Source organism: Salvia hispanica, chromosome 5 (genome assembly GCF_029641045.1).
Source record: "Salvia hispanica isolate PSC_SH4W2 chromosome 5, Shi_PSC_v1, whole genome shotgun sequence".
Lineage (NCBI taxonomy): Eukaryota > Viridiplantae > Streptophyta > Magnoliopsida > Lamiales > Lamiaceae > Salvia > Salvia hispanica.
Window position 1 is genome coordinate 29,186,676 of NC_142696.1, and position 12,403 is coordinate 29,199,078.

At 35.6% G+C, this 12,403-nt stretch overlaps 2 protein-coding genes across 2 annotated transcripts; one reads left to right on the forward strand and one right to left on the reverse strand.

Moving 5' to 3' along the window:
- Window positions 1-1,505: 1,505 nt before the first annotated feature.
- Window positions 1,506-7,890, forward strand: LOC125186037 (inter-alpha-trypsin inhibitor heavy chain-like protein). The gene is made up of 13 exons (XM_048082338.2): window positions 1,506-2,255; window positions 2,476-2,628; window positions 2,719-2,931; window positions 3,037-3,126; window positions 3,312-3,428; window positions 3,785-4,054; window positions 4,399-4,555; window positions 5,436-5,513; window positions 5,845-5,945; window positions 6,079-6,249; window positions 7,019-7,093; window positions 7,163-7,261; window positions 7,426-7,890. Exons 1-13 carry the CDS (start codon window positions 1,863-1,865, stop codon window positions 7,765-7,767), a joined length of 2,259 nt encoding a protein of 752 aa, XP_047938295.1. The 5' UTR covers window positions 1,506-1,862; the 3' UTR covers window positions 7,768-7,890.
- Window positions 7,891-8,603: 713 nt separating this feature from the next.
- On the reverse strand, window positions 8,604-11,702 carry LOC125186797 (protein STRICTOSIDINE SYNTHASE-LIKE 4-like). Its single transcript, XM_048083238.1, has 6 exons — window positions 11,538-11,702; window positions 11,242-11,454; window positions 10,433-10,500; window positions 10,068-10,304; window positions 9,582-9,714; window positions 8,604-8,964 (listed from the first exon to the last, which is right to left on the reverse strand). The coding sequence occupies exons 1-6, from the start codon at window positions 11,685-11,687 to the stop codon at window positions 8,692-8,694; spliced, it is 1,074 nt and encodes a 357-aa protein (XP_047939195.1). The 5' UTR covers window positions 11,688-11,702; the 3' UTR covers window positions 8,604-8,691.
- Between the last annotated feature and the right edge of the window lie 701 nt (window positions 11,703-12,403).

Sequence of the window (12,403 nt, forward strand, 5' to 3'; positions counted from 1 at the left end):
TGTTGATATGTATAATCATGTTCATAGTATTCTGAACGGTGGTGATCAATTGCTAACTAATTAACAATCTCAAATTAAGACCAAATCTTAACCATTAGATTAGGAGATCTAGTGTTTGAAATAATGAGAAGTGGATTATATTTTAAATTAAAGTTTTAATCTTTTGATATATTGTTTACGAAAAAATAATAAAAATTGAGTGAGTTACGTAAATTTAAAATTTTAAGATGATTTTAAGGAGAGAGAAAGTGATTAATTTTAACTACCATATATAAGAATTGACATTAATACCCTTTAAGTTTATTTTATAATTTGTTTATATTTAAAATATAATCTACTTGACATTATTTCAACCACTAGATACAATAATATGATATTATTGTATATTTCATATGTTAGGCCTTAGGAATGGTATAAGTTTTTCGGGGATTGTCATGTGGTGTTTAATTGTTTTATGCCTGCCTAGTTTAGTTCTTCATTCTATTCTCACACTTTGAATTTGTAGGAACATCACTTCCCTAAGAAAAGAAGAAAAGGCTAGCAACTATGGAATCCCCCTAACAATGGATGAGGACAAAGCAACATGGAAGTGGCTACCTAGACATCAAACCATGCCATCCATGGCTATTTTGTGATCACTGAGGATTTTTAGGCACTTTGTAGCGTAGATGGAGATGAAGGCCTTTTGAACATGTTTAGGGTGAAGTGGCAATCTTACTCCAAATATACATTGGAGTTCCTTAACACCTTAAAGTTCATCAAGGATAGGCACACCCCCTCTTCGAGAGTATCCACTTCTGGCTCGACAATGGTAATCATACACTAACCATGGATTAACTTTGTGAATTACTTAACTGTTTTGAGTCAGATTATGAAGTGGAGATATGGAGATTGCTCGCTATCAAAAGTGAGACCTACCCATTTGAACCAGGAACGGGGAAATTCACATTCATCCACAATCCCGTCCTTCGATCATGGTAACCATACGCTTACCATTGTAATCATACAAAATCTCGTCCCTACCATGGATTATTTTTTTACTTTACCGATTATGGATTACAATCGGTGTTGTTTCAAAAAAAATTATTTTTAAAGGACAAAAGTAGTAATTCACAAACAATTCAAAATAATATTGCTAATATATATTAGTGAAACTCATGTTTAACTAACTTTTTTACATTAATTTTTCTTAACATTTATTAGAATCTGCCAAGAACTGAGACTACTAATGGCGAATGGAGAAAGTATAGCAGGCAGTGGATTAGGTCATTCCCTTTAGCGGGTTACTGTGTACCCTAATTTAACACCCGTCACAATACTGTCGGACTGGGATGTGTGGGGCCTTTAGGACTGGGGTTTCAAACTTTTTTGTATGATGAGAAAGTATAGCTCAAATAAAACTGGTTGAGCTCCAGTTAAGAATATTATCGAATGAATTTATGTACTTTTAGCTATAAAAAAATGATAGTAGTAGTAGAAAAATGCGGAAAATTGTCTTGAAATAGGGGAAAGCCGGCATGCCTTGAATTCTCCAATATTTGAGCGTTGGTCCGTATGTATTGGATATGCAAAGGCGGGTATGACCAATGGTTTGGCTTGGCAACGGATTTCTTGTACAAGACAGGTTGTACAGTGCGGACGAAAATGACCCCAAACTTCCAAGTGTAACAAACAAGTTAAGCAGATGCATGAGATCGCGGCGTGGGGTCCACGCCTCCAACGGCCTTTGGTAGAGGAGTATAATAAAAACGAGAAGACCTAGATAGCCGGCTACAGTCTTCCAAGGAAAGGATAATTCAGCTCAACGGTCGAATCGCAACTTTCAATCGTCGGAATTTCCCCCAGAGAAAACTCCCGCTTTTATGGCGGCGGATTTCGAGGCCGCGGTGGAGGATGGGCTGCGCCTCTCCAAGAGGATCTACTTCGGCAAGGACAGGGCGGTCGCGCCGCCCAAGCCCCACACGGCCATGGAGAGAGCTGCCGGCTGCTCCTACCTCCCTAATTCCCCAATGCTCTACGCCGTCATCTGCGACCCTGCCGTCGTCGACAACCCCGACATGCCCAGCTACCAGCCGCACGTCCACGGCCGGTGCGATCCCCCCGCCCTCATACCGCTCCAGCTCAACGGGGTTTTGCTCGAGGCCGATTGCTACCTGAACACGGCCTTCGTCACGCTCTCCGCCACCTGGCGCGTCCACTGCGTCATGGGCAGCCGCAGCTGCGATTGCCGCATCGCGGTTCCAATGGGCGAACAGGTCATTCATTACAACTCTCCATTTTTCAATTTCAATTTTCAATTTCACATTGCCTGTAAATGTTTTCATGTTTTTGCCTATGATTTGACATCACCATTCATGATTTTATGCTTAACTTGTGGAAATGGAATTGAATTGTATTTATGCATCTTCATTCTTACGTCTGGATGAGTTTCATCTTTTGTTGGTTCTTAAGAGGGATATTATTTTTGGCTAACAGGGTTCAATTCTAGGTGTGGAAGTTGAGGTACCAAGGAAATCGTATGGCACCGAATTTATTTCCATGGACAGCGATAAAGCTTCGGAAAATGTTGTAAAAACTGAAGGCGGAGGCTTCTTGAAAGCCCATATATTCACTCTCACAGTCCCCCAGGCAAGTGTTCACTTCCTTTCTTTGATTCTTATGCCATTTCTGTGTGAATATATGTTATTTATCTGAGATTTATGTCATTTATCTATTCAGGTTGATGGTGGAACCAATATATCAGTTAAAATGAGATGGTCTCAGAAATTATTGTATCATGATGGACAATTCACCTTGAGGATTCCTTTTAGTTTCCCTGAGTATGTAACTCCTGCTGCAAAGAAGATATCGAAACGGGAGAAGATAGAATTGAATGTTAATGCTGGTCCTGAAACAGAGATCGTGTGCAAAACAACTAGTCATCCTTTAAAGGTACCATGGCTTTTCAGGTTCTCTTGGTAATCGTGGAAAAATCGTTCATTAAGATTTGATTTTACCAAGCTTTTACTTTTATCGTTTCGATTTGTAACATTTTAGGAGCGGCGAAGACAGGAAGGAAAGTTTAGTTTCCTCTATGACTCCGAAGTTCTTTCATGGTCAAGCAATGATTTTATATTTTCATACACAGTAAGAATTCTAGCTCATGATTTTTCTATAAGCTATAAACTCTACTATTCGGTGTATTATATTGTCCTTGAAGGAAAATATGAAAGAAAAAGCTCAAATTCTTGTCACAAACTGTTTTTGTAAGATAAGACACTTTGATATGCGCCCGAATAGATTCATTTAATGTTCTAACTAATGTTTTTCAGGTATCTAAAAGTCATACTTTTGGTTCTGTACTCTTGAATCCACCATTGGTTGGTGATGTGGATCGTAGAGATATGTTCTATTGCTACCTTTACCCAGGAAAGAAGGAGAGTGGAAAGGTGATTTATTATCCAGTCCTGATATCCTACAAAAAATACCTTTTTATTGATATTGCTGGTATAAATTTTATTGAGAATGAAAGCATTTTAGATTTTTTAGACTGAATGCTTTTTATTTTTCAGATTCTCATATTTTATCCACATTCTCTTGTTTATTGCTACTGTATAACATTCAAAGTTCGTCTTCTGCTTTGGGATTAACACTAGCCAACATCCAGTTTTCAGCTATTTTTTTTTAATTTGCTATAATGCTAGCGTAACTTGTAATCACCTTTTTTAATGCTATTGCATAAACATTCAGAGTTCATCTTCTGCTTTGCGACTAACTCTAGACAACCTCCATTTGAGTTTTATAGGTTTTCAGGAAGGAAGTAGTGTTTATTGTTGACATCAGTTGGAGCATGAGAGGTCAACCCCTCGAAGATACAAAAAGTGCCCTATTTTCTGGACTTGCGAGACTTGGTCCCAAAGATTTGTTTAATGTGATAGCATTCAATGATGAAACTTGCATGTTCTCCTCGACTTTGGAGCCAGCAACTGTGGAAAATATTGAAAATGCCAATAAATGGGTTAATTCGAATTTTGTGGCAAGTGGTGGCACAAACATTCTGCTTCCGCTAAATCAGGTATTTTTTTAATCTTCTAAGACCTTGATGTGAAATGTGAATATTTGTATGATATCTATGTGCCTTGCTAATCAGATATGGAGCCACTACTAGGGGTTGGGCTATGGGGTCAAATTTTACAATAATGGAAGTTAATCTTCAGTAAGAATAAGTGCTAAATTGTGGTATAATTTATATGTGGATAATGAATAGCAAAGCATTGCTGTTTTACAGAACTTGATGCTGTTAAATTGAAGTATTCTTCATTACTAAACATCTTTATGTTACTTTACCTTCTTTCATTCTATAATGCTCTTTATGTTGTTATGTGACACCTCTAATGTGGTAACTCCTTTTACTTTCAGGCCATCAAGATATTATTAGATAATTCCGACTCAATTCCTGTAATTTTTCTTATTACTGATGGGGCTGTTGAAGATGAGATAAATATTTGCGGCACTGTGAGAAATCAGCTAACAAACTACAAAAATATTTCTCCAAGAATATACACGCTGGGCATAGGTATGCATTTTATGTACTAACATTTCAAATTAGATATATCTTGGATATCTTATGGGACTGGTGATCGAGGAAAATCAACCTAAATTATTAAAAGTAAAACTTATTAAAATTTTGTATTGATACAAGGGGTCGATCTGTAGGGAGGTAGAATGTGAGTTCATGGTTGGACAATCTAAATTTCTGTTCGGACCAATTTATTGATGTATGTGGTCTTCGAAAGGAAGCAGTATGTTACTTTCCAGTTGCTTGCTGCTAAGAATTTACAGATCTTTTACATGCCAGTAGTTCCACACATTAGTTTTACATAAGAGCTTTCCACACCTTGACTTGTTTCGTTAGCTATATGACCAGCTTCTCTGGAGGACATTAGATGCTGTAGTTGCATCATTATTTTTTTCCCACAATGCAAGAAACCTGTCAGTTTGCCTATGATTGAAAAGGTGTTAGTTCATTAAAATTAATAAATTTCAATAAGTGAAATTTAACACGACAATTGAAAGTACTTTGGCGAAACCTTAGCTCTTGGGAATGTATAAACTACTCCCTCTATCCCTTAAAATTATGAATTATTTCCTTTTTAGTCCGTCCATTAAAATTATGAACTTTCTAACACTTTTTCCTCTTTATTGAGGTGGGACCAATTCTCCACTAAAAACCATTTTTTTTCCTTCACCAAATTTGCATTAAAACCGGTGCCCCTTCAAAAGTTCATTATTTCTTCTGTACTTGTCCTTAATATGATTTCGTTCTAGCCTTTTTAGCATTCAGATACTAAATCGAATAGTTTTAGAAATTGTTTGCTTCTAGTGGTGTCATATAACCTTTCATTTTTGCTCAAACTTCTTTAGCTGATACCTAGACAACTGTTTTGGAATTTTAGGGAAATTTTGCAATCATTATTTTCTTCGGCAGCTTGCAATGACTAGTCATGGGCATCATGATGCTGCTAGTGATGTGGGTAAGTTTTTCTACCTTTATTCATTTCCCTCGTATAATAATCAGGTATAAGGAAATATTATGCTTGAAACACCCAAGTCGTCTTTTCTCTTCAAGTAGTTATTTTAGTTGATTTTCCATTTATTATGAAAATTTTCTTGTAATGTTGTTTAGTTAAAGTTTCACTAAGCCTCTGTCATTCTTAGTTGATAATGCATGAGCGTGTCCTTTTGATATTTTAACCTTTTGATAATGCATGAGCATCCTTTTTCAACCGATCTTACTTCTTTTATTGTTTCTATTAACTTGCAACACATGTAATTACTTTCCATATTACTTCTATGATTTGGCAGAATCTATTGAGTCTCGACTGGAAGGTCTTTTTGCTAGAGCATCATCCATTTTTCTGGCAGATATTACTTTCCAGAATTTAGATGGACTTGATGATCTTGAGGTATCGTTTTGACCTCCAGATGCATTATTATATATTTTGTACAACATTATAATTTTGACTACTACGTCCTATTTGTATTGCTTATGCAGTTTCAAGTAAAGACATTTTTAACAAAGCACTACTTTTATGTTAGGTGTTTCCTTGCCAAATTCCGGACCTTTCCTCTGAAAGCCCCTTTGTTGTGTCAGGCAGATACCGGGGAACATTCCCTAAGACCCTTAAACTCAATGGTCGCCTTGGAGATATGTCCGGTTTTACTCTAGACCTGAATGTGGAAGAGGCAAAGGAGATACCGATATCAAAGGTGATAATTACTACTGCATTTATGATTTACGATGCGTATAATTTTCTAAAATGTGCATCAGTTCCATATTATAAAGCATTTTAATCTAAGATTCTGTATCCTTGTTAATCCCAATTTATTTGTGCTAGTTTAATGATTACTATTTCCCTACAAACTTAAATGTCTTGAAGGCTGATCAACTTTAACGTGTAGATTGGACAAGCATATGTTCTCAACTGTATATATACCATTCTATATTTACTGGTTTTTTGTTAGAGATTGTTAGCATATAAGGTCGCATCTCTGTTTCTGTAATGATGTGGTTTCTTGCCCTTTTCAGTCATCATAATAATGACCCATCTCTTAAACAAGACTCCCTCCGTCCCACTTTAGCAGTCCCGGTTTTCCATTTAGTTTGTCCCACATTAGGAGTGGCAGTTAGAATCTTCCATAAATAGTACTAACTTTCACTAAAAATGGGACCCGCATTCCACTATTTTTTTCAACCAACTTTCCTTTACATTTCTTAAAACCCGCGCACAACTTAACTGGGACTGCTAGCGTGGGATGAAGGGAGTAATGTTATTTCTTCCAGTGCATTCTAGAGATAATTAAATGTGATTCTATATACCTTCAGACTAATACTTAGAACGGAATTAGTTTCCACTCATGACATTGACAACATCTTATCAATTGGTTAATTTTCTTATATAGTGTTTTGAGCTCTTAGTTTCTTCCATTGACAGATCCAAATTTTCTAATTACATATTTACCTGCAATTTTCTGGCAGATGGTAGCCAAGCATCAGATCGAAATACTCACAGCTCAGGCATGGTTTTCAAAAAATCAGGAGCTTGAGAAGAAGGTTGTCTAAATTAATCTTCCATTCACCCCAGTTCACTAAATATTGATGGCTGTTTTTCATCTTTGACAGATAGCACAAATGAGTGAGCTGAATACCGTCGTCTCTGAGTACACGAACATGGTTTTGGTTGAGACACAAAGAGGGAAAGCAAATGCAGATACCAAAAAGGTAAATATATTCAGTCTTCAATTCGAAAGTAAGTAGTCCATGTTAAAAAAAAAACTTTCAGTGAATCTTGTTCACCTTTGCCCTTTGTCGAATTCATCGTAAATTATCTAGTCATACGCATTTCTAAGATAATTACTTTCTCGCAATACAAATATGGGTTGCAGTCATCCAGAAAAGGGGACGCACATCACAAGGAAGAGCCAAAGCCAAAAGTGATCTCCACAATGCACAACATCGGGCTTGGGTATGGCAGCCTGAGCGCGACAGGGGAGAACATCCCGTCAGGGTATGGGGACCCTGATGAGCTCGAAGCTGCAGAAGTATTTGCAAAGTCAGGTTGTGGGTGTTGCGGTAGGTGCTGGAGGCACTGCTGCTGCATGTGCTGCATCCAAGTATGCTCGCGGATGAATGATCAGTGCGGCATCGTCTTCACTCAGCTCATCAGTGCCTTGGCATGTTTAGGCTGCTACAGCTGCTGCAGTGCGTGCTGCGGTGGAGAAGAATGATGAGAGTTCGGAAACAAAAGTACATAACCCACAAACTTGTATATCTCTTCTCTATAGATGTTTCAGCTGCTGTTACAAAACATTATATTATAATTTTATAAGTTAAATATTGGGTGATGAGTATTCCGGGCTCTACGTATGATTTACACTTGATGTAACTGTTACCAAAAAAAAGCAAAGTGAAGCCATTCTTTATTCAAATTTAAATGGAGGCAACTTTTTTAGCTCAAATATTAAAAAAAAAACATAAAGTTTGGTTAAATTTTGGTCAACTTAAAAAATATCAAACTGAAGTGGCAAAGCTATTGGTTCACAGTTTAACTGGCCTGACTGAAATGAGTTAGTAGACGTTGTTCGGTGTGAGTTAGTAGAATGTGTGGTCCTTTCTTAATTTTATTAACATAATTTTGCTTATATAGGAGCAAACATATTTATAACAAAGTATTGGTACAATAGCACAAAAGTACTGTTTCAGTTCACGGTTCAACTAGTGTGACCGCAAAGTGAACCAACAAAGCTATTAGTTTATAGTTCAACTGGTTTGATCGGAACGAGTTAGTAGAGTGTGTGATCCTTTCTCACTTCTATTAACATAATTTTGCTCATATACGAGATATTGATACAATAGCCCAAAAGTACTGTTTCATTTCATGATTACGTTTGAAAGTTGAACTATTTTTTTAAACATCCATTGACATTACTAACATTCTATCGACATTGTAAAATAATTGCGATATAATAATTCCAAACAACATTCTATGTTGAATTTATTTATTGATATCTGAACAACATAAATGACCATATAAATATAATACATCCTCAATATATTATATATATAATCTCAAACAACATCCCATTTTTTTTATTTATGAACAATGTAAAAATAAGAGTGTAAACGTAGCAAATTTTCAATAGAGAATCGAACTAGTCATCGAGGGATAATTTTCCTACAAAGTCATTATAAAGACTGCCAAAGTACAAATGCCCCTCAAACTCCACCGCAGAAGTTACAAACCTCATCACCTTTCCTGTTGGATCATCCAAACCTCTCACCATCTTCCCATCACTTCCTACATTCACCACCATTGCTTGCTCAACTACATTCGTCACGTATTTGCTATAAAATTCCGGAAATGCCCCTGTTAAATATTTCAATCCGGGCAAGTTGTACACCATTTTTGGCCACATAGGATCACTCTACAATACAAAAATAGGATATTTGGAAAAGTTAATGTAATACGAAGATGGATCTTGTTAGGTCGACAACTATCTTAAATTGATAACTGACAATTATATCAATAACCTACATTTGTATGTCAACTAAATGTAGTTGACATAATCTTCTGTTGACATGTATACATTTGTATGTCAACTAAATGTAGTTGACATAACTAAATGTAGTTGACATAACTAAATGTAGTTGATATATAAATATCTTCGTGTTGACATCTATAATGTAGGTTGTTGACATAATTATTCAGTTATCAATATAAGATAGTTATCAACTGATTATATCTCATACTAATATACTACTCCCTCCTTGTTCCTTGTTAATTGAAGTATTTCTTTTACGCAGGGAGTTTAAGAATAGTGTGTTAAATGGATGGTGAAAAAAGTAAGAGAGAGTAAAGTAAGAGAGATGAAGAGAGAATAAAGTAAAAGAGGAAAGTACTTTTTGACAAAAAATAGAAATGACTCAATTAATTTGGAATTTCACAAAATAGAAAAATGACTATATTAATATGGAACGGAGAGAGTAGTAAATAATAAGGTCAAAAGAAGAAAAACTAAGTTATAAGTAGTTAGATATAAACCTCTAGCAAAGCGATCCAAAACGATCCATCTGGAGCAAGATTTATGTTATCTGGCCTTCCTGGAAGTTTATCAATGAAAATCTCTGTTTGCCCCTTTTTGTCTCCTTCAAGCCAATGTTTCAGACATCTATATCTGCTCGAATTACATGGAAATCACATCATTGAAACATTTTGTAAAACATTTGTAAGACCAAATGCCATATTCTGAGGTGGTGAACTTGCACCCCTCTAAATAATATTCCCTCTGTTTCTATAGTAGTAGAGGCATTTTGTCATTTTGTACATTCCAGAATAGTGGACTCATTTTCCTTTCTTGTAAAAGTCAACATATTCCTTCTCACTTATTTTACTTTTTCTTACTTTATTCTCTCTTCGTCTTTCTACTTTTTTCATTTCCTACTTTATTCTTCCTTTACTTAACTCACTTATCACAGTTTTTCTTAAATCGCATGCCGAAAAGAAACACCTCCACTACAGTTTACTTACTTCCATGTTTCGCACACGACCAAGTAATCTTGGTCTGTAGATAGCGCGACGCCATTAGCAAACGCAAGGCCGTCAAGAACAAGCGACGTCGTGTTTGTTGAAGAGTTGTATTTGAGTACACGGCCATGAGGCTCCGTCTCCAATAGATCGAGTTGCCAACTGCTAAAGTCAAATTTTGTGCTCGCGTCGCTGAAGTAGAACGTATCGTCCAACGATCCGATCACATCATCTACAAATCTTGTGGAAAGCCAAGGATTTCATTAGTTTGTTTTTTTCCAGACTTCTAAAACGCGAATTTTCTTCGAGTTTTGAATCATATAGTATATCTAATATTGCTTACCAATTACCACGATATATAGTCTCACCTTATTTTGGCACCATCAATGTGGGATGTAAGAAGCTCAACACCTTCTTCACCAACCTTAAGCAATCCCTATATATCATCAATTAACCAAAACATTTATTACTATGTCGACGTACCAGTCACAAATTTTACACCTTATTCCCAAAAACATGCATCAAAGTCAGCTGGATATTGGGCCCAACCCAAATATCTATAACCTCTTATTTCGGATATGAGCAACATCCCAAAGAAATTAAACTATCATTTGTCCCAAATTTGTAGCTTATTACTATATAAATTGTTTTGATAAAACTCACCTCAACATATCACATATGAAAGGTCACAATATCATTTAAGTAAAAATAAAAAGAATAATATAGGAGTAGTATTTTTTTTATCCCCAACTTTCATTCTTTTTCAAGAATATAAATATTAAAACACTTAAAAAATATACTGAAACTTAGTAGTATTATTTTTTATAGGTGTTTAACTTTGGGTACATAAAATAGTATTAATTTTTTCTTATTTTGTATTCGCTGGATCTACGGAAAATAGTCTGATTTTGACATTTTGGGCTATTTACAAAAAAAAATGGTCTCATTTTTAAAAATAAAAAATTTCTTTCAATTTTGCTCTTCTCCATTATATTTTACCTATTTTTTCTCCCTAATTCTTTTATTTTATCTAATTTTTTGCTTTTATGTTACATTACTAATTTCTCTAACTATTTTTTGTGGACTAATTCTTTTATTTTATCTAATTTTTTGCTTTTCTCTTACATTACCAATTTCTCTAACTATTTTTTGTGGACCAGAAAAACGATTAGATTACCTGAAAAGCATCGCAAACTATAAGATGGCCAGTTTGTGTAGTAGTAATCCCTAACAAACCAGTGCTATCGATATGCCACCAATTCTCCCACGTTCCGTTTCTGTGCATCTTCATCACGCTCCCATCCCTCGTCACCGTATACAAAACTCCGTTTTCGTCGACGGCCACGTCTTCCGGCTGCTTCACAACCCCTTCTCCTAGCTTCTCAACACCCTGTTTAGCAGTTTTAACGTGTAATTAATCAAGCCAAACAATTTTGCTATACATTATAAAAATCATTATTAGTATTTAGGAACCTGTAATTTGGCGTTTGATGGAGCTGGTAAACGAGATGAAGAAGGCTGGTTTTCAAGAAAACCAGGATAAGATGAGGATGAAGAAAATATTAGTACTAATTGGATAGCAATTGCCACCGCACAAACTACAAGAATTCTTGATAATGCCATATCTAACAATCTATTCATTTTACTTGTATTTATACGACTTTCTTCACTGTTGCTTTCGAGTAACTCATTAATTTCCCAGTAGCTACCTCAATTTACTACACTTTATTGGTTCAGTCCCTTTCTAGGTGAAATTAGATAAAGTTTGAATAAGATAATGTTTGTTGGTTTCTAGGCCAAAAAGGAAAGAGTAATAAATGTTAAATATTAAAATTTATATTACTCTATACTCCATCCGTCCACCATTAGGAGTCTCATTCATGGGCAGCACGGGTTTTAAGAAATGTTAAGAAAAGTGGATGGAAAAAAATTAATGGAATAGAGGTCCCACTTGTATATATTAGTTTTAAATGAAATGTGAGTGGAATGAGTTAGTGGAAGGTGAGACCCTATTACCATTTATGGTAAAAGTGAACCGGGACTCTTATTCACGGACGGACTAAAATGGAAAAACGGGACTCTTATTCGTGGACGGAGGGAGTATTATTTAGGTAGATTGCAGATTAGTATCTTATTATATTCATCGCATTCCTTGCCACCGTTGGATCGTTGACATTAGAATTTCTCTTTGTTTTTGTTTGAGATAATGGTTTTAGTTTTTGTTTTAGAGCATCTCCAACCATGCATTTATACTAAATTTAAACCCATTTTATTATAAATGTCACTTCAAATATGATTTTACTCTAACCATTTACACTAAACTCAAACTTAAAAGAATA

Coding starts and splice junctions, on each gene's coding strand:
- LOC125186037 (XM_048082338.2), top strand. CDS start 1,863: ATGGCGGCGGATTTCGAGGCCGCGGTGGAGGATGGGCTGCGCCTCTCC. Junction 2,629..2,718: donor TCACTCTCACAGTCCCCCAG/GCAAGTGTTCAC, acceptor TTATCTATTCAG/GTTGATGGTGGAACCAATAT. Junction 3,429..3,784: donor GAAAGAAGGAGAGTGGAAAG/GTGATTTATTAT, acceptor TGAGTTTTATAG/GTTTTCAGGAAGGAAGTAGT.
- LOC125186797 (XM_048083238.1), bottom strand. CDS start 11,687: ATGGCATTATCAAGAATTCTTGTAGTTTGTGCGGTGGCAATTGCTATC. Junction 9,715..10,067: donor GTCGTGTGCGAAACATGGAA/GTAAGTAAACTG, acceptor TAATTCGAGCAG/ATATAGATGTCTGAAACATT. Junction 8,965..9,581: donor TTTGGATCGCTTTGCTAGAG/GTTTATATCTAA, acceptor TTTGTATTGTAG/AGTGATCCTATGTGGCCAAA.